Below are 24,753 nucleotides of genomic sequence, written 5' to 3'. Positions count from 1 at the left end.
TCTCTTCTCTCTCTCTCTCTCTCTCTCTCTCTTCTCTCTCTCTCTCTCTTCCTCTCTCTCTCTCTCTCTCTCTCTCTCTCTCTCTCTCTCTCTCTCTCTCTCTCTCTCTCTCTCTCTCTCTCTCTCTCTCTCTCTCTCTCTTCTCTCTCTCTCTCTCTCTCTCTCTCTCTCTCTCTCTCTCTCTCTCTCTCTCTCTCTCTCTCTTCTCTCTCTCTCTCTCTCTCTCTCTCTCTTCTCTCTCTCTCTCTCTCTCTCTCTCTCTCTCTCTCTCTCTCTCTCTCCTCTCTCTCCTCTCTCTCTCTCTCCTCTCCTCTCTCTCTCCTCTCTCCTCTCTCTCTCTCTCTTCTCTCTCTCTCTCTCTCTCTCTCTCTCTCCCTCTCTCTCTCTCTCTCTCTCTCTCTCTCTCTCTCTCTCTCTCTCTCCTCTCTCTCTCTCTCTCTCTCTCTCTCTCTCTCTCTCTTCTCTCTCTCTCTCTCTCTCTCTCTCTCCTCTCTCTCTCTCTCTCTCTCTCTCTCTCTCTCTCTCTCTCTCCTCTCTCTCTCTCTCTCTCTCTCTCTCTCTCTCTCTCTCTCTCTCTCTCTCTCTCTCTCTCTCTCTCTCTCTCTCTCTCTCTCTCTCTCTCTCTCTCTCTCTCTCTCTCTCTCTCTCTCTCTCTCTCTCTCTCTCTCTCTCTCTCTATATACATATATATATATATATATATATATATATATATATATATATATATATTAAGCCTCCATATCTGGACTGCGATTACTTTGTGAGCCGAAGTTTATCAACGCTTATATCAATGACCTTCAATTTGACAGAAGGAACCAGCTTAATCTATAGAGCAAACAATGGTCATATCAACAGTACTTCTTTGGTGTGTCAAATTATACGTTTATCACGATAAAAAATGTTTAGTAAGGTTCAGAAAAAAACATTATACTCGGACAGAAAACCAAGCCACATGAACCCGGAAATGTTCCGAATCTGTCTGGCTACCGCCAATAAAATATCTCAAAAAGAATAAATCATTCCAGGAGCAAAAGGCCTTCCTTGCCTGTATCAAGTTATTGTTTCTATGCATAGATTCGGAGCATTTTCTGGATTCACATGTCTTGGTATTCAAGTGTAACTTTTCTACCTGACCTTGCCCAAACTATTTTTCCTCGTGATCATCAGCACGGTATGAAACGTCGAGCCCCTAATATGAACAATGTTTGCTCTACAACGTTGTTTAACCAGCGTTTCTTGTGTATTGAAGGTCGATAACTCAGTATGGAAACTCTGAACTCAAATGCCGAAAAAAGAGCTGAAGGTTTTTCTCTTCTTATATAAAGCTATTGACACATGTCATATTAACAAGTGTATTGCTCACGGAAGCGTTTTCTTCCAATCAAGCTCATTCGTCTCTGCTTAACGTGAGCGGTAAAAAGGTTGGACTTCTGTGCCGACACATATAGAAATTGCACGCCGTTTACTGTCCATGCTATGGATGTCGCCGATATCAGATAATAAGTCCTTTGACTTCTCATGCTGCGCGTTCTCTGCTCCTTTTATAACCCTTTCTTTCTCAGAGACGTCGTTGCCGGAGACATCTCATTGATGCCAATGAGACATAGATATTGGCATCGATCACGCAGGCTTGTGTAGGTGATCGTAATCAAATAAATGAATAAGACATGGTGTAGGCCTCTTAAGGAGATTATACGCTGCTGACCGGTCCACCGTCGTGTTCAAGTTACTAGATCAGAATGTGTTTCATGCTTTGTTATGCTCCAGAGTTGTATGTGTATGCTCCTCTCGTCCATAAATATTGCACAAGCATCTGTCTATATTCGCTCATGTCTATTTCATTTTCGTTTCATCCACACTATTGCGAGGATTATTGCGGCCCTTTTCGCGAACTAAGATAAGGTACTGTGCAACATCCTCAGTGGAGGCCTCAACGCGTACAACTTCCGTTACTCAATGGACCCATTACCCGTGGGGCTGTGCGTATACCCAATCACTCCAAATGATCAGTTTTACTGGCCCGTTACACACTTGTTGGATTTTTGCAGTTCTTTGACTCTAAGTGATGAGGGAGTTTCAGGAAAGTTTACATCCAAAGCTACTTATTTTGGGCGTAAATAACTTCAAGAGCAGTATGAATGGAGCTCTGACGAAAACTGGCACTAACAATGAAGTTTTATAATAGTTTCAACGTATTTTCCCGCAATTTCGTAGGTGTATGACCAAGACACGTGGCCATGCCGGTAATTTCGGCAAAATTGTCACACGACCCAGCCCGTTACCCATTCCATATGGATAACCATGGGTTTACCGAACTGATAAAGTCCTCTAATTTTCAGCCACTAGGCATACAGGCAGCTCACTCTTCGTACATGCCGTCATTCAGCCATTCATACCAAGTATGGTCAGAAGTTCAGAATTGAAAACTGTCTAGGCTGGCACGCGGCATCTCTCGTGGTGTCGTTCAGTGGCTGCGCGGCATAGGTGCCTTCTCAGCGTGAGTCACCACCTTTGATAGACAAAGTTGTCGGTGGTGCCCGATAGCACGGATTTCCTCACTTTGGATCATAACTTTTTCCGATAGAACGCAAGAAGTACATAGCGAAGGAGCTTTGGCGCAAGCGCCATCCAGCGCGGTGCCATCTTTGGCGTCATCCAGCGCGGTTCAGCGCGGAGCATCCAGACCGGTAGCATTCAGTGTGCTTGCTTATGACTTTGCAAGCAATATTTACCACGGCAAACTTACTAGCGTCCCATGCAACAGCCAAATATTGCACAGATTGAAGCCAGACTCCACATATAGCTGACATCAGCGCCAGCGCGACATAAAGACTGCCTGAAGCTGATCTCACGCCGGATTAGCAGCAGCGGCCTCAAAGCGAGAATGCGGCCCAAATGGATTTATTGTCCGCAGAGCTCCAGCAACTACGGCTCGAGCTGCCCGCTTGGCATAGACTTGTTATGGCGTACATCTGCTTCAGTCAGACCAGATAAAATATAATTCCTGCCCTGGTCCGGGGGAAATCATTTCCAGGCCTTTCGAGGAAGTTAATCAATCACGATAGGTACGGTCAATCACGATAGGTACTGTCTATCTTTGCGCACATGGCCATTCGGTCACTCATACGATGCGTGGTCGGGAGTTAAATTTTGGAACAAGCTAAGCTGGTGTGCGGTATGCACATCCTGTGGCAATCGGCAGCATTCGTCGGCTGCCGAGCACATTTCGCGTTTTGCCCTGCATTCGTCACCGGACAGATCCAGCATTTTATCCGCCCACGAATCCTTTCCGCACGCGCCCGCATCGCGGGCCGGACTCCACCGTTGGTAACAGTCAGCTGGCGGCCCGACCACAAATAGCCCGTGATGACGTCACTAGGGGGAGGAGCGGGCGGGTCGACCGGCGGACCATGCGGCGGTTCCGACGATCGGTGGGGGAGGGGGGGGGGGGGGTGGGTAGCGCCGACCTCTCTACCACACGATCGCGGCGACATGACAGGGCGGGTAGATCAGCTGCTGGCCTGTGCTCATGCGTGGCGATTTGGGCCTGGATGTAGCGAAACGTTTTCTTTTATCACGAAACTGGAATGGGGTGTTTTAGCATGTTATATGGTATTGTTTCAGGACGATTTCGCACTGTACTCAAGTGTAGAAAAAACTCTTTTCGACGATCCTATTGTACATTTGATATCTGTGTCACGCGTCTTAAATGTATTTCATAATATTGCGTATATATATACGTCTCACCAGACTGCGTTTAGGGCGGTGAACAGTGATTATTACTCGGTTTGTGAGAAAACTTGCCGTGCATGATAAGGCAAACGCCATACTTCTCATCACATGACAGAATACAATTGGCAGGATATTAACGCAGATAGGTTACGAACATTGTGTTATTTTGACATGTGGGGCAAAAATAAACCAATCTGTTCTTATTAAGCCCAATTGTTAATTCAGTGCTCGAAGAAATTGTCATACCGAAACTTTTAGGTAATCATATTGACACTTTCTCGCCTGCAGCAATGAGATGAATTTGTTAAACGTTGTTTTGGTTTCCGAGTCCCGAGTGCGTAACTCGCAAGTTGCAAACCGCCGCACTAGTCTCATGACGGTTTCGGCTTATGGTGGCGATTGGGGCGGAAACTGCGACGCTCTTTACTACGTGTACGCGTAACCGCGTCACGAGCTCTTCAACAAGCCAGCGGCGTCTTGTAAACGAAGCAAATGTACTTGCAGCCTCGCGGGGCAGATCTGAACCTTTCGAATGGATGGACTTCTGAGATCAGAGCTCACGCTAAGCGGCGCTTATTGTGTGAGCCCTGGACCCTACCATCTGATCATGGAATTTCAGGTCAACTACAAAGTTTGGCAACGAAAGGTTGCAGTGCCGCTATGCTCGGCATGGTTCGTCCTTCCCTCTCGGGCCATAGCTGTTAAGGGCAAATAGCGAGCACCTAAGGGGAATCGAACGCGCCTCGCTGCACGTGGATGGATCGAGAGGCAACGCTCTAACCCACTGATCTATCAGGACGGGCATGCGTGTGCGGCGTTAGAGTGTTTGGCGCTCAGAGGGGGTCAGTTAGAGTGCTTGGCTCTCAGAGAGGGTCAGTTGGAGTGTTTGGCGCTCAGAGAGGGTCAGTTGGAGTGTTTGGCGCTCAGAGGGGGTCAGTTGGAGTGTTTGGCGCTCAGAGGGGGTCCGTTAGAGTGCTTGGCTCTCAGAGGGGGTCAGTTGGAGTGTTTGGCGCTCAGAGGGGGTCAGTTGGAGTGTTTGGCGCTCAGAGGGGGTCAGTTAGAGTGCTTGGCTCTCAGAGGGGGTCAGTTAGAGTGCTTGGCTCTCAGAGGGGGTCAGTTGGAGTGTTCGGCGCTCAGAGGGGGTCAGCTGGAGTGTTTGGCGCTCAGAGGAGGTCAATTTGAGTGTTTAACACTCAGAGGGGGGGCAGCTTGAGTGTTTGGCGCTCAGAAGGGGTCAGTTGGAGTGTTTGGCGATCATAGGGGGTCAGTTCCTCAGCGTCTACTGGAAGCCCGGCCGCTGTTCTGCCTTTGAACCGGCCTGAACCCGACAGCCAAACACGGGCGAGCGGACATTGTGGTACAGGACTGGGACTTACGCTTTTGTGTAATTCTGATGTGATAGCTGACTTCTAACTTAGTTCAGTTACTCACGTTGCAATCTGCAAAGCGTCCTGGCAGGCTCTTTTTACGGAAATAGGAAACTAGCTGAGTTTCGAGCCCATTTCACTCGACCAGTACATGTGACTGAGCGATGCCGTCCTATCGCGTATGCTGTGCTAAGGCATAACGTGTTTTGATGGTCGTATCCAGGCTGGTTTTTATCTTTTGAACGAATCACTGAGTAAATATTAGGAGCGTGCTACTCGTAAGTCTAAACCATTTAAACGTGGCAAAATTTGTTTGACTCCTACGCGTAAGCCCATTTTATACGGAGATCGTGCTAGCTACGAAGCTGTTTTGTTGTTCTAGGCCTCAAATTCATGGTCGGAGCGCGTCCGTTCTTTGGTGCAAGAACCTTCCAAAAGTGCTGTCAATGGCGCGCCAAAGGCAAGAAAAGACGATAAAAGGCTGTATTATGTCACGTATTGAGTGTACCCAAAGCGCACGTTACATAAAAGAATGCATTCTGAATTCAAGCACATAAAGTGTAACACGCTGCAAGTGTTCAAGCACAATGCAATGTGCAAATTTCTGCAACTGAAATAAACAACCGAAGTGTATTATCATTGGAACCTACGATAGCCTCCACAAACTAGTAAGAATGCATTGTTTCCACAAGTCACCTGGCCTAAGTCAATATGCACCCCAAAAAAGGCAACCTCCTGCCATTATTACTCCTGAATCCGTACCTGCCAGTCTGCATGCGTCGCACATCTCCTAGATGTGATCCGCCCTGATGTAATCTGCCGTGCTCCGACCCATTTCAGGTAAACATTGCCCAGATGTAGTCAAAGATATGTGGCCGACACGTCGGCCTCAAACAGCGCCGGTTTCGTTCAGACGTACCGTCCAAAGTCCGTGCCTGGTGTCGCCCTCGACTGGTTTAGGAAGTCCAGATGTTATAGGTCCGGACAAATTCATTTTCAAGAAAATCCACCCAGTTTCATAGCGCGAGGCGTACCGGTCTGGCGTGCAGTTTCAAAACAACGGCTTGAGTCCGCGTGACCCTCGAATAAAGTTAGAGGCGCACGACCAACCAGAAAAGTATGTTCTTAAATAGCAGAAGCTTGAATGATATTCTTTCAAATCAGTTGACAGCGTCCTTTTTAAGTAGTTTTCTCTTTACGTTGTAATTGTGCAAATGTTGGACATAAGCATGGATCATATGGAAGGCAAATGCCGATAGTAATGTGCTCTAGTTCACATCGTTACAGGTAAAGGCAAAGTCCAAGAGTGGCAGCATTCCTTTTGTTTTGTTCTAAGGCAAACAAAGTAATAGGGTTTCGGCGACTTATTCCCTCTCCCATCTCCTGAATTTCTCTAAAGAAACCACAACATAGCTTTTCCCTAGGTGAAAAGCCAGTAGCAATTGGATTGGTAGCCAATGTGGTGAATTCTTCTTCAGCTACCATTCTGCCTCCAAGTGTAGATGATACGGTGTATCAGCTGATAAATGGATCTGCAGACTAAAGTGCAAATGATAGCCCTCAGCTATCACCCTTCTGCACGGCGTGAGTGATGCGGCCTGTACGAACGCGATTATCAGCAAGATAACTTCCGTTGAATGCGTCACCGTCGTTACAAGTCATCACCCTGTCCATTCGAGTACTGCTTGGCGACATGTGCGAGCAGAACAATAAACGTTTGATAACGACAAACGTACACAGTCAGCACGGCGTCCGGAGAAAATATAGCATTGCCTAAGAAAAGTGGCACAACACGTTTCAGAATAGGTTCCCGGCGAAAATGCTGGAATTGATATGAATTAAAAACAAGTCAGTGTACAACACAAGCATGCACATCAATGCTCGAAAAGGTAACAAACGTGGATACGTACGTGGTAGAATACCATAGTAGCTCGCAAATCCACGTGCCAGACAGGTATCGTAGAGTTTCTTCATGGCGTGCCCACCTTCTGTCTAGCGTGCAACAGTCGTAAACTGCGGACCTCCATCGTTGCAAAACGGGAATGCACTACGGCAGGCCTTCAGAATGTACTACGGCAGGCCTTCAGAATGTACTACGGCAGGCCTTCAGAATGTACTACGACAGGCCTTCAGAATGCACTACGGCAGGCCTTCAGAATGTACTACGTGAACACTGTAACAGTATAAAACAGTGGCGATGTCGAGTGATTACAAGTTTGATCTTGGGCTCCAGATCATCGCTGTGTCGACTCAAGATACCTCAATGGGGAAATATGCGTGTGCAGACAGCGGTCTTCCAAACATTGCTGAAGGAGGCTTTCGTGTTTTATTAAAGCTTCGTGACATAGACTTAGTGAAAGCATAGCGACAGTGGAAATGGACATGACTGTTATAGAGACAGAAAAGTGACCGCAGTACACGGCAACAGCTCCGAAAGGACACTTTTATCGCAAGTTTGATGAAGCCGAGTGCCGGACTTCGGCGTGGCAGCCCAGCAGTCATTGATGACCTATTCATTAGTTTGATCTTCGTGCGCCTCTCCGTTACCTGGAAGTCAGTTGAAGTGAATGTTACAGGCATCATGCCCAATCGTTACTTTCAAACCAAGCATACGTCAAATCAAGTGAAACATGCTAACGAAACTTTGGTTCCAAGGCATACATATCGGCTGTTTTGCGTGCAACGGGATTATCTTGCTTCAGGTCTTTGGAAATGTACCATTTACACATCGCACTGAGTTCGTACCCTCAAAATATTCATTCAGTATGCGAATCTCATCCTCCATAGAAAGTGAATCACAGATGACAGATTGCTTTACAATTGGGAGCGAAGCACATTTGTCGAGGAAGCACGAAATTTGAGCAACTCACAGCACCGTTGTTGACTTGGCATCACACATCCATTGTCGGTTAGGAAAGATATAATGCGTTGAGCGGTAGTGGCGGTAAACAAAAGAATAGAAATAGCCGGAGGCATATAGCGAAAAACTCGCTATGTCTAAGACGAAAAGAAATGCCTTGCAGGTCTTCAAAGCAGCAATCCATGTATGAATGGAGCACGATATAAGCAAAAAAGCCTCGAGCTCCTGTTTTTCTGCGGTGTTTTTTCTGCTGAGCCAGGAGTTCTATGCTGACAGCTACTGACTTCCCATGCCCCATGAGGTGCTGGTTAAGCGATGCCAGCCAGCGCCTCTCAGTACATTGAAAGTCTATAACCGCCAGCGTACGAACTCTGAGCTCATAAATAAAGCGCAATGGGTCATTAAAGTTGCGGAGTCGTTCAGATGGAGATGTCTGGATAGGTCGTGGGGTCGTCATACAGCTGCACCTAATTAAAGCTGTGGTCAGTCGTCCTACGCAGGGGGGGGGGGGGGGGAGGGCGGTATGGTCGGAGTTAGTGCTTCACGGTAGACGGTCAGCTATTCTGGTCGTCGAGTTATCTATCCGCGTGTAACATGTGTCGAGAGATGAAACTTCGTCCAGATCGTTGAAGGGAGGGGGAGGGAAGCGCTGGGCTCGGAGGTCAAATATTTTCAGACAGCGTCCGTGGGAGCCGTGTTGAAGTTCCGAACCGCAGGGCGAGCTCGAGCCTCTCAGGTAAAACGAAAGCACAGAGAAGATGGACGGTCGCACTCATGGAAGGTTTGTTCAGCGCACATCGTGAGCTTGGCCTGTCGTCAGCGGTACGTACAATAGTTCTCCTGAGCTGACGTCTCTGGAGCCCCGGGCTTGATGTTGGACGCGCTCTGTTCCGTGGAACGTTCAGCACAGTCCCCTATGGACATGCACGACGGGTCAGGGTCCGCCGGCGGCACGCTTCCCACGCCGGGTCAGTGAGCTTCAGCCGGCCTCGCCGGCTTCAGGCGGCGCAGGCCGGCTGAAGCTCACGGACAGGCTGCGCTAGCTAGCCCGGTGTCAGCGGGTACTCAAGACGCAATCGACGCTAGACTGGCTGCAGGCGCTAGGCTGAAGCTAGGCTGATGCTAGGCTGCAGGCGCCGCTCAGCTAAGCGACCTCTTTACCGTCGCGTGCACAGCAATCCACGGAGCGGCCAGACTACCCCGCCGCCACGCGCACCACACACGCACACGCAGGCACGCACGAGCGGCCCGGCGGCCCGGGCGAGCCGCGCCCGCCGCGCCCGCCGGCCTCACTTTTCCGGTGCGAGTGGGCCGGGTCGTCTCGCGGCAGCGGCAGCAGGCGGGCGGCCATGTCCTGCGAGCGGGCGCGCTCGCCGCTGTAGAAGCGCGAGTGCGGCCGCTTCGACACCACCCGGCCGCCCAGCAGGCTCACGCAGGCCAGGTGGCCGGATCCTTCGGGACGGCCGGCCACCGGCGGCGGTTAGTGGGCCCCGGCGAGGCGGCGCCGCCGGCCAGCGGTCAGCGGTCGAGCTGGGCCGGCCGGCGCGCTTCTAATAGTATTCGCGTCCGAGGGCTAGGACTCGGTCCGATCGAAGGAGCTTAATTCGTGTCAGTTTAGAATGTCTGGTGTTTTTAGGAACAAGTGCATGTGCGGGTTCGATGATGAGCTATCATTTCATGGATCAGGCCAGAAGATGAGGTTAATGTGCCGTTCTGTCGTTGGCTCGGCATCGCTCGGTCAGATGATAGGGGTCAGAGTCCACACGACAAGCACTGCTAGTCGCGAGCTCTGATCCTAGAAGTCCAGCCGTTCGAAAGGGTTCGAATTTGATTTTTGAAAAAAAGAAATTAATGTAAACCCCAATTAATGGGTAGTTGAATTAGGCATGAGCCGGAACAAGACCTTCAATCGAACTTAGTACTTCCCCATGGGCCCGCGAGTGGCCTCGAAGCTAGCGAGCGAGCAGTCACAGCCTCACCCCCCTCGCGAGCGTGCAGCTTTGGGAGCGGACGTATCTCGCCACACCGCAGCATTTCACGTCAGGCGTTGTTACCGCTGGTTAATGGAAAGTCGCAAGATTAATGGAAGATGGGAGTGTGTCACATTAGCGCCAAATTGCATTTTAGTGCTCGGATGACAGCGCGTATGTACAGGCGTCAAATTATTGATGGGGTTCGGCTGAAGGAGTAATGCACTGTACTGCGTCACGGTTAACTGCGCGCTAGACACGGCAGCGCGAAGCTATGAGTGACGCAAAGCGGCGCGAGTGGGACGATATGACGTACCCATTCGCTTGTAATCGTTCTGGGCGGCGCTCTGCGCCTTGTCGAAGCGTGACTTGATCTCGATGTTTCGCCGGATGGGTTTCATGTCCTCGGTGATCGGGGGTCGGTACTTGCTGTACTTGTACTGCGAGCTGACCGGCTCCTTGTAGCGTCTGTGCGTGAGCGATCTGGCGTTAGACGCTCTGGATAATGAAGGCCCGCATGGCGCCTTGTGGCGCCTACGCGCGGACGTGGTCTGGACGGGTGGACAAAATGAAGCTGGAAGACACTTGGAAGAGCACGCACACATGCTGTTTTCGAATGGCCGGACACACGTTATTGGACTGGACGCGAAAGGTGAAGGCTCTCTGCAGTATCTCTGCGGTGTTTTTGCAAAGTGACGTCGCTGCGCAATGCGTTCTGACGTCGGCCTGCCCCACAGTGCACCTGTCACGAGAGAACTCCGAGCACGTGTAGGGAGCCGCCAGTCAGCTGGCAGGTGTTGTGACTACGCCGTTCGATTCAGCCCTTCTCCGCCGTGCGGCTCGCTCGTGTCTGATTGCGTGCCGCACTATAGCCGAGCTAGGAACCCACGCGAGAAGCACCACGTCCGCCAAAGAAGCCGACATTTTGCCCGCGGCGCCGCTGCGTGGCTTCACGACCGAGCAGACAGGGCTTCACGCTGAACGGCCCCGGGGCAGCCGACCTCTCGGACACTTCCATGTGATACAGCGTGCGCTTGGTGCTTAGTGAAGGGCGCCGGCGGGACATATGGTACAGGTGGACAAAACGGCTTTCCAATAAAAAGCGACATACATTAATCAATCTGAGACGACGTCTTCTTGCTGACGTCAGGGACCTGGTATTGCACGCATTGTCTGCGTCCCGCAGATATAGTGATGTGTAAGATGCCGTGCACGTCAACGGATATGAAGAATCCTGCCCGGGATACACCAGCGCGGCCTAGATACCGCATCTGGACGCTGTCGTGACCACTTCGAACATATCAAGTGCAGCGCGCCAGAATCAGCGCATTCGTAAAATTGCCCACTAAACAGTCAACGCGAAGAAAAGAATGCATATCGTGGCTGCTGTAAGTCATTCATGATTAAACATAAGCACCGCATCACACGTCAATCACAATTACGCCGTGAATTTTAGATGTATTAGTTACATATCAACTATGCATGCGTTCAACGCCGGAATCGAGTTACAGCAGCACAAGACGAACTGGCATATTTGCATGATATGACGGAGAACTGGTCTGGGACGCGTGATTAAACGGACATGACAGGGTAATGACAATCCATAACCTCATGATGCCAAACCTTGTCGAAAAATAGCGGAGACAGGCCTCCGGACCTGGGCTTTCCTCAGGTTCAAGTCGTGACGCACAAGCCATAGAAAATCCTCAAAATGGAACACTAATTATACAGGGGAATTACGCAACTGTCACAGGGTAATTATACAGGGAATTACACAGGGGAACTGCGCAACTGTTCCTTCTTTTACCAACGGTGTGGCTGCCATGTCTACCACGCAATTCGCCTGCATGGAATGCTTACAACGCAAGCATTTCTGCAAGCTCAGAAGAGCTCAGACAAGTTGTGCTTTGTCTGCCGCCATGCAAGGTGAGAGCTTGCTGGTTATCTCAGTTTACGTTCGTGGACTTATTGATGGACGTATGTGCCCACGGTAATGTTTTACGCAATAACCATGTGCTAGATTTCGCACAAACGTGGGTCAAGACGCTTTTTATGTGCACTTGATTTAATCCTGAATTTGTATTCATATAATGTTATTTATCAATTCTGTTAAAAATCAATTGTTTAGCTGGTGTCTTAGTTTCCTAGTCAGAAGAAATTTGGCCAAATCCGGGGACGAAACATGTTTGTTGACGTATTTAAGGGGAGTATTGCGCCATTTTACACAGCTTAGTCCGTCCCCAACTCATTTGGCGAGCCCCTCGTATATGACGATTAATAGGGCATGTCCCTGCTGTACTTTGTGGGGCTCAACTCAAAGCTAGAGCCAGGTAGAGCTATCCCCACGTAAGCAGCAAAGCATGCGAATTATGATGCCCTGCAATTTGTCTAACATAATATTTGTGCAACATTAATGTAATCATCATGAAGTCCCATCCAAATACGCATAATTAAGTGGTAGTACAGTAGTACGTACAAAACGTGAAAGACATGTCATGTATTTAGGGTATTCATGTATCTAATAACCAGGGTGTCATATCTTTATTAACATAATGATATTTCAATATGGTCGTCGGTGGCTACCCATATGAACCCAACCTAATCCGCCCAAGATGGTTTGTTTTTTATTAGAGTCTTTTCGACCAGAAATTATCATTTCAGGGCTATGGGATGGAGGAGAATGGATAACGTTGGGGACGGTCCACATGCCCCGGGGGGGGGGGGGGGGGGGAGCAACCGCCGGGCCTTAGCCCGCGCAGGGACTCTTCGGAGTGTGCTCTGGGCGCCCGGTCGGGGCCCACTCGTGACTGAAGCATGCAGCTTCCACCAGACAGGCGGGGTGTCGCGAGGACGCAGGAAAAGACAAGACAGGAGGATAAAAGGTTCGGATGACCCATAATAGACTGTCCCTGTGAATAAGTGCGCATGCTTTTTGAGCGCACGAATGTAATGCTTGGCAGTGGTTTTGTCCTAATTCAGACCTGGGAAGGCCCACGGCCGACAGCTTGTCTCCGCCTTTCTTAGATAAAGTTCAGCATTATGAGACTGGTTTACCAGAACCTTGTCACGACATTTTTCCGTGTTAAGTGATCTTTCATCATTCAAAAACCTAAGAATCTCCATAGCAAAAACATCGGAGACGAAATGGCAGAAAAACACATTCACCACATAGCAGGGAGTCCATCCCTCGCACCGCAGCTTTCGCATTACGTCAGCCAGATTTTGTGGCACCACATGACGTCACAAGGGCAAAATCTGTCTATCACACTAGATCATGGCCGGACAAATCAGGGCTGTCAGGGGCTCCCCAGACAGCGGCAGCGGCTGTCATCGGAAATAGCGCATGCGGTGTCCTAGAGCGGCAGTGGGCTCGTGGACTCGGAGTGTGTGGAGCATACCAATGAGAGAGAATGCGCTTGCTGGTTGGGGAGCGTAAGGAGCACGTTCTTGTCATTGGGGCTCTGAGATGCACTCAGCCGCTGAGGCTTTATGGCGTCGCCTGCCTCCCACCCTGGCAGGAAGGGTGGGTGCCACGGGGAATTGCACCGCTCACCCCTGGTTTCCCAGACGCGTTGACGACTGCCCTGTCGCCACCCATGCGCACCACACAGTCTAACCTAACTGGAACGTTCGATGCGGAACACACCGCGTACTGACTTGGGCGTGTATGGCGGCACGACCGAGATGTGGCGGGGCCGCGGCGTGCAGAGGTCACTGATGCGCTTGTTGGCGTTGGCGATGGCCTCGGCCTGCGCGTGGTGGATGCGGTCCTCGTACCACTGCAAGGCGCGCGCCCGAGTGAAGCGGGGCGGCTCGTCAGCACGGATACACGCATCGCAATGTAAGGACACACGAGCGGAGCTCTTGGAAAGCACGCTGAATGCTCTGCTGGCATCGTCAAGCATTGAGAACGATGCTGGTGAGATGGAACATGAGAGACAACGTTTCATAAACACTAGACGCTTTCACGGCGGTTTCGATGGGGCAACTTACGCTGTGCAGCTCATCTTCGCCGCTCACAAAAGGGCCGGTAATGACCGGCCTCAGTTGGGGGGCTGGCCGCGATACGTAAGTGACTTGGTACGTTTGCTTGGGAGTTCCGCAGTTCGAACAGCAGTTAGCACAGGCAGATCCAGGGCTGGGCTGGCCGTGCAAAGAAAAATCCAGCTTTCAAGCAAAAGTCGACGCATAGCATGCACAACAAAAGCAAAAGTGAGCATAAGAAATGCCTGAGTGAGGCTAAGAACAAAATGTAGAAGCGGAAGGCACCCACTTGATTCATTAAGAACCAGCAAGATGTGCCAGAATAAGCAGCAAAAAAGGAAGTGAAAAAGAAAAACAGGCAAAAGAAGCGTGTGTTACAGGACTCCCCAAAGCAGCATGTCACTCCTCTCTATCCAGCGCTTCAGGCTTATCATGTTCTCATCACGACCAGGTAGGTATTTGTTATCAGCAGGCTTTACGCTTTGCAGCAAACCTGATGCTTGCATTTTTGCTAATGCGTGCCATTCTGCACCACGAAGCTGGGTTGAAGATGACTGGGGCCCGTAACCCCTGACATGTCATCTCTGGTCCGCTTCCCGACTTTGATCACATGTCCTGCGAGCACTGGCTTGTTGATCCAACGATCTTATACTCGAGCTACACGCCATACCTCTCCGACCGAGACCTGCCACCCCTCCGCCTGGCGTCACAGCCCTGCTGACCCCTGACCTTCAGCACGGGGTCGTCGTCGAGCTCGTCCGACAACCGGGCGAGGGTGCGCCGGCGCGGCAGCACCACGACATCCTCCGGCTCCCACAGATAGTACGGCATTGCCGGCGACGAGTAAGCCGGCACGGAGACTGGAGTCAGGCGCTGGTGGGCCACAGTCGGGACGCTCCTCAGGTAGCTGCCCGCCTGCCGAGGCGCCGGGAGGTCACGGGCCCGCTCACAGGCGGCTCACGGGCCAGCGGCAGCGCAGGCCAAGTAGACCATGCTACACTGAGGATGACAGTTCGGAGGATGCCTTGCTTAGTTCCTGCCTTTACTCGTATCTCTTCTGATCATAGTCAATATCTGTTGTTTACCGTGGACACCATTCGCTAGCTCCCGTACGTAACGCAAAAGCAACGCATGGTTCTCCGTAATGTCGTTATTGAGCGAAGCAAGCAGTTCCATAACATCAGCGGTTTATTTGTGCATCGATTGTGCTGGACCAGCGGACGGTTTGGGTGCAGAGCGGGTATGTATAGATCACTCAAGATGGAATCTGAAATAGAACAACCATTAAGCATTCGACGAATGTTAAACGGCCCGCACATGTGTAAATCACCACATGGGAGCACGCAAGCACACAACACTGACACCATCTGCGCGGGCAGTGATCACTAACACCACCAGCAGGCACCGCAATCACCAGCGGCACCACCAGCAGCCCCGTCGTTACTGAAGACAGCAGCGGCAGCAACAGCGGCAGCATCGGCGGAGGCAGCGGCAGACCGGCCGACATTTGGCCGGGCTGGGACGGGGTTAGCCAGCGAGAGAAGCGCGCCGATGAAGTGCGACACTCACCGTGGGCACCGGGTCGCTATCGTCCTCCTCACCCTGCAGTACACGACCCCGGGTTACACGGGAAGCGCCTGAGGGCTGCGCCGGGCCGGCGGACCGCCGGCCGAGGGCGACGGCGGTCGGGTCGGACGGTTGCCATGGCGACCAGGACGAGGTCGGGGCGGCCGCCGGCGGAAATTGGCTAAAAAATGGCCGGATGGCAGGCTGGGCAGGTCACAAAGGACGATGGGACGCGGCACGGCTCCGTGGAGACGCCAATAAGCTCATTCGGATGCGCTCGTTACCGTTCTCAGCCGAGGCCGAGACGAAACATAACGTTACCGTTCTCAGCCGAGGCCGAGACGAAATAGAACGACGTGCCGACGTGTGGATTCTGCGAGATAGATGGCAGCTGGCTTCGTGTGAACGACGCTTATCGCTGGAAGTTAGAGAATGTAGAGGATGTCTGATGGTGCATGCATCCCTCGTGCTCTCGAGGGCTCCGTGTGTGTCAGGTGTTTGACTACGAAGTCGTCAGGAAGACATTTGCTGAGGACTTCATGGAGACCGCGATCTGGCCACTCCGTTGGAAGAGTAATTTTCAGGTATTGCCCAGCAGGTTGACGTGGGGGCGTTTTAAAGTGATTTTGTGTCGAGAAATATGACTTACCCAAAAGTCGGGTTAATAATAGCCATATTTACAGAAAGCCAGAAGCAGACTGTTGAAACTTCCCAGACCCACTAAAAGTCGATGGCGTAGAACATTTGTAAATTTTAAAGCAAAAAAAAAGAATAATGCATACTAATCCCAAGGCAAAAACTAGCTTTGGGGGTGTTCCTTCATTCAAACTCGCAATGCCTTCCCTTTGGAGACCGTGGACATACGTACCTCCCAACCCACCGTACCCGTACCTACGTACCTGGCGTGTTAAAGTGATTTTGTGTCGAGAAATATGACTTACCCAAAAGTCGGGTTAATAATAGCCATATTTACAGAAAGCCAGTAGCAGACTGTTGAAACTTCCCAGACCCACTAAAAGTCGATGGCGTAGAACATTTGTAAATTTTAAAGCAAAAAAAAGAATAATGCATACTACTCCCAAGGCAAAAACTAGCTTTGGGGGTGTTCCTTCATTCAAACTCGCAATGCCTTCCCTTTGGAGACCGTGGACCTACGTACCTCCCAAACACGCCGTAAATCTATACGAAACTAGTTTAGTCAGAAACGTTTCAACTACTCAAAATGCGGTTAGCAGCATGCAAAGGTAGAGGGCGGGGTCTGGGAAGGCGTGGTGTGGGGAGGATCTAATAGAAGCGGGGCGTGGACGACGAGGTCTCGACAACTCGCTCCACTCGCTTCACCACCCTCTCGTTAACGTCGCTGCTCTGTGGACAGGCAGGCAGAACGACACCTCAGCTGTCAAGTGCGCCGTCTGCGGCCAGGCGCGGATGAGACAGATTCACAGAATGGCTCCGGCGTTGGACAGGCGCCAGTCGGATGTTCGTACGTCAGCGGTGGCATTAGGCGTGCCGACTCGAGTGATGCGACGCGCGAGCGAGAAGGCACATTGCAGCGAGCGCTCTCTCCGCCAGTTATTGGCCCTCTCGGGGACTGGGTGCAGCAGACCGAACAGCTCATACAAATGGCGCAGGGCTTCGGTGACTGAGAATCGGACTGAACGTGAAGGAGCCAGCTGGTAGCGGCACGCATTATCTCGATTAAGCAGAAGGAATGAGACATTCCTCAAAGGACCTTCACAATAGGAGCCACTCCTATACTTCCGTGGCAATACAAGTGACGTTAGGTCGTCCTCACTCCTGTCACCACGGGCTGTCTACGGGCTGCCTTCCTGTTAGTACTGAATGAACCCATGAGTGATTTAGCTGTCATTTGGCATCCGGAATGACGAAGCTCCCGGATAATACCGCTGGGTGACCGAGCTGTCGCGGCGTATCCTCGTGACTCTGAGTGCAGCCGGACAGACAGGCTCCGCTGCTGTGTCGGCACAGCATCGAGGGACATCCCAAAGATGTCAACCCAGTCAGTGTGAATGAGACGCGCCAGTTGAGGTTCACGGGCCGCCAGACTGACTCAAAGCTACCCCACATCGCGTTTACTGCCTCGTTCGTTCCAGATTTCCAGCATGCTTGTTCAGCTGTCCAATGGAGTGGTCGGGAATCCCTCGTCATTTTTTTCCTGCCGGGCCAGGTCTAAAAAAAAACTCAAGGCTGTGACAAATGTACAAACCGACGCATAGGTAATGGCTTGTGTCCTACCCATCCTGCCAACAAAGCCGTCTTCGAGAGCTGCAGCCCCCAGCCCTGGCACGAGAAGCCAAGTTGAGCGAGTGTGTCGAGTCCGGGCGCGGTCCTCCGGCCACGCCACGCCCCACCGCTTGTCAGCCAATCAGCGAGCCGGCCGTCACGTCGGGCGACTCGCTGATTGGCCAGGACGCTGGCTGGCTGGGTGCGGCGCGGCCTTGACCGCACCCGGCCCCGGCGTCGACCTCTTACCCTGGGATAGCGAGGGTGCAGTTCGCTGGAGTAGGTGGTAGTGATCCTGGGCGGCGGCACATAGCGGCTCGTTCTGGAGGGCGTCATGTAGGACGAGTGGTAGCTCCTGGCCTGGCGACAGGTCACAAGAGGTTGGGTCGCGACCCAAGAGCCGGGAGAGGCAGAGGCAGCTTGGTCTGATCTAGCTCACATCCTCTCAGCTACGAGTATATGCCGAAGGCGGTTGCACGCAAACAGGTTGCGATCTGTCTACAACTGCTGGACTAGAGATGGTAGAGCATGAAACAATGAGACCAAGCACCTCCTATTGCAGGTAGAGCTAATGGGACAGGGACTCAGTCGTAATTATTGGTGTATGCTCGTGGGATCCTCGGGCCGACGGTTTAAAAGACGAGCCATGCGGGACTCGTTGAACGGGTAGCACGAAACCGTGGTTGCCATCATGCAGGTGGCTGTACCGAGATTCTGAGTGAATGACGGATGGTTGTGGGTGGACAGGCACTGAAAACGAAGGAAGAACAGGCGCCCCAAGCGAAAGGAATCGAAAACCTTTGATGATTTTTGCGCAGTAAGTGGTATTGACTGGCTTGGTAAAGTGCTGGGTGAGAATTATGCCATGGTTTTGTCTCACTAGATCGGAATTGGAAGCAAAGTTCTGAGCAAGACATCAGCCGATGCCTGTACGGACAGTTGTCAACAGGTGTGCAGTTTGTTTTGTTCAGTGACAGCTACCTAGACCTGGTATTTTTCATCATAAACAAGCGCTTAACTTGGCGATGCGTCTGCATGCAAAGCTACTAACTGTTCCGAATGATTTATTTGAGAATGTAGTAAAAATTACATGCTTGTAGCTTTTAAGACCGTTTAACATTGTTTGCAGCCGGTGATATTATGTGATTCGGTCGTTTATTCAAAAGATGGTTGCATGAATCGAATAACATTTGCGTGGGCCAGAGATATGATAAGCCACGGCTTGTTTAGCATGTAGAAAAACAGCCAGGTGATTGCAAGACGCAAGGTTTTTGACAGCAAAAATAAAGGTATGCTCAAGAGCTGAGAATTCGAGTTTTCATAATATAAGAAGATTCGAATGGATTCGAACATTGCAACTCCTCGAACCTTCAAAACCAGAATCATAGGCTGGAAAATCAGGATTCAAATGAAAAAAACCAAAACACATCCTGAAAGCTGTCATCTAAATATGCAAATAAAGGTGTCGAATACGATCTTGGTTTACATTTCCTCCAGATGAACAAAGTGCAACGCATTAATATCGGCTCTTTGTCGGAAGGGAGCTGCTCGCCCTTCCTTTGATCGCACTGAATTAGCTCGAAATATTTATCTAAGGTGTTCAGTGCATTTGCGAGGAACATTTTTCACATAGATAAGACAGTAGTAATAGCCTTATTCCTCGGAGAAGAGCCATGTGAATGGAGGTCCAATGGGTCGATATTTCGGCAACATGCACTTATCGAAACAAAGGCAGAAGTCATTATTTCTATTATTTCGATAAAGAATGTTGCCAAAATACCAACCCATCTATATCTCCATTCTCATGGTTTTTCCCCCAGGAATAAGGCTATTATTGCTGCCTTATCTGTACGAAATTTTTATCCAAAGTGTTGACTGCATTCAAGTTGATTCCGATTTCAAATTAGAACCCAAATTCGAATCCAACTATCCCGAGATTTTAATTTCAAAATGATGCATGTTCTCAGCTCTTGTGTGGTCTATCTTAGAAAAAACTATGCCTTGAATTTGCAGCCCGTTGCCCCATGTGGTGAATCAATGAGCGCGTTTTAGTCGTAATTTTGAAGTTCCTGAGGGAGTTTGGCTGTTGGACATTCGCAGGATATGAAAAGGACTTTCAGTCGGAAGGGACATGAGATTGGGAAAAGCAGACAACCACGACAAAGACGAACCAAAGGGGTGCATCAACAGAACACTGCAAAGAAGCAACATAGTAAACATCAACCACAAACACTCCAACCATTGAGACTCAACCAAAAGTACAAATCAAAGAATGACTTGCATAGATGTAAAGTAAGACCACCAAGAGCCCTAGATTACAAACGGAGGGATGTAGACTAGAGACGCAACTCTTCCATGTCATATATTTTCAGCCGCGGTTTTCCAGTTGGTAGCTACAAGTTTTGCTCGTATTGCTGGTTACTGATTTCGCTATTCTCATGCATGCAATTTTGTGTGATTTTGGAGGCCTCATTGCCCTTTGTGACATCTTATTTACCTCCATGTGATCATAAGAGGGTGTTGCCGCCAGATGCTTAAGTCTGTAATCAACGCAACTACGCCGCTCCCCTCCTCCAGATCGCATTGTCAATCTGAGAGTTCCGCACTTCCAGAGACACGAAGGTGAATGCAAGGCATGAAGCCCTATTCGCAGCAAACTGACCAAAGTTTTGCCGCTAAGCTGGTTTCGGGAACATATTTTTCGTCTTTCTCCTTGATCGTCCATTACATTGCTAGCCGGTCATCACGTTGCTGTTATTTTTGAAGACGCTAATGTATTATGCACCACCGCAGAAAGGGTGGTGACGAACGATGGTTTACTGGTGGTGGCGTAGGGGGCTGAATATCTCAAATGTTAGTTCTTGATGAAAACTTTTTATTCGAATCTGCCGCCCGCAAACAAATTTTACTTTCTCCTCTTTCCAGCAAGGTAACGCAACAACAGGCGGCGCCGCGGATAACCTAAGCATGTGCTCATGAAACATCTAACGTCATTGCTGTTTCTATGTGACGGAAATGCCTGTGCTATCCACGGCGTGATGCCACCTCTGTATCAACCGGGGTGTGCTGCACCATCACCGGCTCGTCTCCCACAGAGCAGCGCAGCAGATCGGGCTTGGAGCGGCAAATTTACCCGCCATCCTGGCAACGCTTGGAGGCTCGACTCACCGCCAGCTGCCTGATGGAATGACTTTTCACTGGATGCCTACGTTGGCTGGAGTATTCGTCAACTATCGCATGCTGGCGCCAACCAGACGTAATCGATTCCGCGCATTCGGTCAAAGTTATGTAAAGCGGATGTGTGGCTGCTTGAGACCTCCAAACATTTCGAGCTTGCAGTCCCGGGAGTTGATTGCAGTGCATTATCATCGATGGATGCGATAAAAAAGATTGAATTAAATCGTATCAAATCTTTCCATTTTTGCTGGATTTTCATTTCGTTAACTAAAAGCTGCATCGTCCTACTTGAGTTGGAGTCAGGATCTACCTCGCCCGCACACCAATTATCGGCAAGCCTACCCATCTGGTGGGCTTCTTAAGAGAACAGTTGCGCCTCTGAGACTAACACAGCATGACCCACTACAGAGACATGGTTGACGCGCTACCACCGGCCTCATCCCGTCACGCCCATGCTGTCTGGCTCAGACCATTCCGCGTGGCACCAGACCCCGGCTTCGGACGCGCGGCTCTGACACGCCGGCGTCAGAGCCGGCGCAGGACAAGTACGTCTGGTCTGGCGGCCCAGCAGCGATACCTCCTCCCAGGGGAGCGGCCCGCAGAACAGCTCGTCGCAGAACGGTCCGTAGAACGGCACGTCGCAGAACGGCGCGTAGAAGTTTCTGGCGCGCACCTGGTCGCGCTCCTCGAGGACCATGTGCGAGCCGAAGTCGGTGTGGGTGAGATAGAAGGTGTGCACCGGGTCGTAGTCACCCACCACGTCCGAGGGCAGGCACGGCTGAAACGGCGCACCGCCACTGCACTGCATCGGCGGCGAGAGAGCGGTCCGGGCGCGCGCGCGGGTGGCGCCGCGGGCCGGAACAGCCCACCAGCTGGTGGCTCTCCGGGTCTCAGTTCACTCACATCGGCGCTGCACGCTCCGGCCGGGGCTTCTTTAGAGGTGCTTGGGACGGTTCCCTTCGGAAGAATTTTGACCCGGCTGTGCATCGCGTAATGACTTGTTCCGTACTCCAAGCGGAGATGAGTTGGAAAGTAATATCGTAACTGTCCGTGAGTTGTTACGAGACCACATGCGAAATGCTTGCGAGAGTCATCAGTCCGCCACCTACGCGTACTCTCTCGTTTCGGCCGGCCCGTACGATCCGTCTGCGCGTGCTATTGACACGGGGTCACCCACCGGCCACCGAGGAGGAGCGCCCAGCCCGTCTCCCTCAGGCACCGTCCTCCGCGCCGCTCGGTCTGCCACCGCCAGAGCGACGTCGACGGCCAATATGAAAGGCTGGCCGTTAATCAGCTGGCACGTAATCGTCTTATTGTCGCTGCGAAGCTCGATGCGACGGCGGCGGCCGGCCGGCGCTAAAAATAGCCACCCGCGACGGCGGAGGGAGACGGCGCCGAGCGCGGCAAATGGGGCCCCGGGAGCCGGCGGCGGATCTCGGCAGACGGCGCGGGGCCGGCGCCGGCACGTACAGAGCACGCGGTGGCAGGGACAGACCTCGGCGGCGCTCTGCGGCGGGACCCAGGCAGCCTGTTCACTGCCGGGCGAGACTGTTGCGTGCACCTGAACATGACTTGGTATTGAGAGTGTTGCGGGAGCCGCGGCTAATTGGACGCTGGATGTGCGTGTCGATGAAACTCCTAGAATGATAGCCTATGTGCTAATAAGCACTTCCGCCGCTTACGTGAGACCAAAAATAGGAGGCCTGTGCAGCATGGCTAAATTCAGTTATTTCAGGCCTGGGTCGTACTTGACCTGAGCTTTACTTCAACTATGCTGCATGATTTCAAAATAGACCCAGAGGCATGTGGCCTCAGTTTGGAGAAGAGACGGACCAGTGTTTTTGACAGACTTTTTTAATCCGACGGTTCGTTTTGGAAGCACCGAGCGGCGAGGTTGAGTCCGAGCCCCAGACGGTGATGGGCCAACCACGCGGATAAGGGCTGAAATCTTTTGATAATCAAAAGTTTTTAATCTAGTACATATGACATGATATAATCCGATGCTCTCGGGGTGAACACCTCGCCGGTCTGTTACCTTTGGTGTCTAACATATAGCGAATACAATTTGATGTTTCGTTGTTAAGAAAAAACGCTATGGTCTTATGCTGGCGCCATGTTCTTTCGTAAGTCAGAGGACTCAAGGGAGACAAGATTGTTTTTGTCGACACCATTCTCTAACAAAGAGGCAGCATTTCGCTCACATTGCAATTAAAAACGATTCGTTAGCAAGTTCTCAGTTTCTCCGCCAGGGCACAGATCCTCGTCTCCTTTCGCTAGCATAATCATCTATTTCCGCGGATGTTATTGTTGGCCCATTCCTATCATCATTTTTCGAATGTGACACCACCGGCAGCGCACACCCGAGAACCAGAAATCCAGCGCCAACCAGAGCTCAGGGAGAAGTAATGACAGTTGCATAATCGATCTACAAGCGATGACGTACCCCCGGCGCATAAAACGCCACTCCCGTCACAGCCAGCCACGGCTTCGGCGCCGCACTCCGTCATCACCGCGCTTGCTGAGCGGAGCGTGCCGTCGCTGGCGAGCTGTCGGAGCCGGCCGGTCGCCTCCAGGACGCGTTCGTCCGCTGGCGCCCCGACGGCGCTGACTCAGGGGCCGCCATCGCAGCCCGCCGCCGCGGTGACGCCACCCCGGTCTGCGTGACTCACGGTAGCCGCCGGCTCGTTCCAGTGCCGACGCCAGCACGTGCCAAGAAAAATCACACACAGCTCGGATAGAACTGTAGGCGCTGAGGAGATGATGAGCTGGGGTGTCGGCGTGGTTTCTTCGGTTTCTTAGGACGGATTCCGGGGCCGCGTTCGTCGAATAGATAATGAAATGTCTGTGCGTCTGCTGCGCCGGATTCCTTACAAGCGTCACATGCGTGCCAAAATGACGCTTTTCGTCCGCTAAATCACGTCATGCGTGATTGGGACGTCGATCTACGGCTTCCCCATCAGCAGCGCATCCGGCTCAATACATGGATTTATCGACGGCTTCCGTTGGCTGACCGATGACTAGTCGACGCACACGATAGGCTCCGTCTATGTCTCACAATTTACCGAACCTATTCCAATACTTCATTTGTAATAAGTCAATGCTGGACGGCGTAACGCTCGCCCTACCACCATTCAGCCAAGCGTCATCCGTGCATCTTTTGGCAGCAGTGGCTGTCCATCACCAAACGCCTTATCCACAAGCGGTGCTCGCATCACTTGCAAGTCACTGTCGCCCCGCACCTCGCTCCTCCAGGCGGGCGAGAGACGGTCTCAGGGGGCCGATCGAGCCGCAGAGGGGCGCCTGCCTCGGCTCATGATGCCACGGGTGGGGCGCTCAATGAGCTAGTCCGCAGCATGGCAGGCTTGGTTCACCGGGGGACGGGACACTGACCGGAGTGGACACCGGACTGGAGGTAGGGGACGGGGACACTGGCCGGGGTGGACACCGGACTGGAGGCAGGCGGACGGACACTGACCGGCGTGGACCACCGCTGGAGGCTGGAACGGGACACTGACCGGGGTGGACACCGGGCTGGAGGTGGGGGACGGACACTGGCCGGGGTGGACACCGGACTGGAGGTAGGGAACAGGAGACACTGACCGGGGTGGACACGGGCTGGAGGCAGGGGACGGGACACTGGCCGGGGTGGACACCGGGCTGGAGGTAGGGGACGGGACACTGGCCGGGGTGGACACCGGGCTGGAGGTGGGGGACAGGACACTGACCGGAGCGGACACCGGACTGGAGGCTGGGGACGGGACAACCACGGACAATGGCCGGGGTGGACACCGGATGGAGGTAGGGGAACGGGACACTGACGGGGTGGACACCGGCTGGAGGCTGGGAACGGGAC

General features: G+C 51.9%; 2 protein-coding genes across 3 annotated transcripts in view; one reads left to right on the top strand and one right to left on the bottom strand.

The window, feature by feature from the left end:
- Positions 1-24,753, top strand: part of LOC119093496 (uncharacterized) — a 66,535-nt gene that overhangs the window by 27,461 nt on the left and 14,321 nt on the right. The window lies entirely within an intron of this gene.
- Positions 7,407-21,723, bottom strand: LOC119093082 (uncharacterized). Of its 2 annotated transcripts, XM_037215968.1 has the most exons (7): positions 17,973-18,083; positions 15,483-16,844; positions 14,643-14,828; positions 13,587-13,708; positions 10,246-10,397; positions 8,790-8,873; positions 7,407-7,646 (listed from the first exon to the last, which is right to left on the bottom strand). In XM_037215968.1, exons 3-7 carry the CDS (start codon positions 14,742-14,744, stop codon positions 7,609-7,611), a joined length of 498 nt encoding a protein of 165 aa, XP_037071863.1. In that variant the 5' UTR covers positions 14,745-14,828; positions 15,483-16,844; positions 17,973-18,083; the 3' UTR covers positions 7,407-7,608. The 2 variants fall into 2 exon arrangements, with proteins under 2 accessions (XP_037071863.1, XP_037071864.1); XM_037215969.1 differs by lacking the exons at positions 7,407-7,646; positions 8,790-8,873; positions 10,246-10,397; positions 13,587-13,708; positions 14,643-14,828 and adding an exon at positions 21,478-21,723 and having other exon boundaries at positions 16,260-16,844.

The sequence above is a fragment of the Pollicipes pollicipes genome, unplaced genomic scaffold (assembly GCF_011947565.3).
Source record: "Pollicipes pollicipes isolate AB1234 unplaced genomic scaffold, Ppol_2.1 Scaffold_4002;HRSCAF=4701_pilon_pilon_pilon, whole genome shotgun sequence".
NCBI lineage: Eukaryota > Metazoa > Arthropoda > Thecostraca > Pollicipedomorpha > Pollicipedidae > Pollicipes > Pollicipes pollicipes.
The sequence above is the reverse complement of the archived record's forward strand: the minus strand, read 5'-3'. Positions and strand labels throughout refer to the sequence as shown.

Excerpts from the sequence above, each read along its gene's own strand:
- LOC119093082 (XM_037215968.1), bottom strand. The coding sequence starts at position 14,744 with ATGCCGTACTATCTGTGGGAGCCGGAGGATGTCGTGGTGCTGCCGCGC. Across the intron at positions 8,874-10,245 it reads GAACGATTACAAGCGAATGG|GGGACTGTGCTGAACGTTCC; the intron begins GTACGTCATATC and ends GCATGTCCATAG. Across the intron at positions 7,647-8,789 it reads GTCAGCTCAGGAGAACTATT|GTAACGGAGAGGCGCACGAA; the intron begins GTACGTACCGCT and ends ACTGACTTCCAG.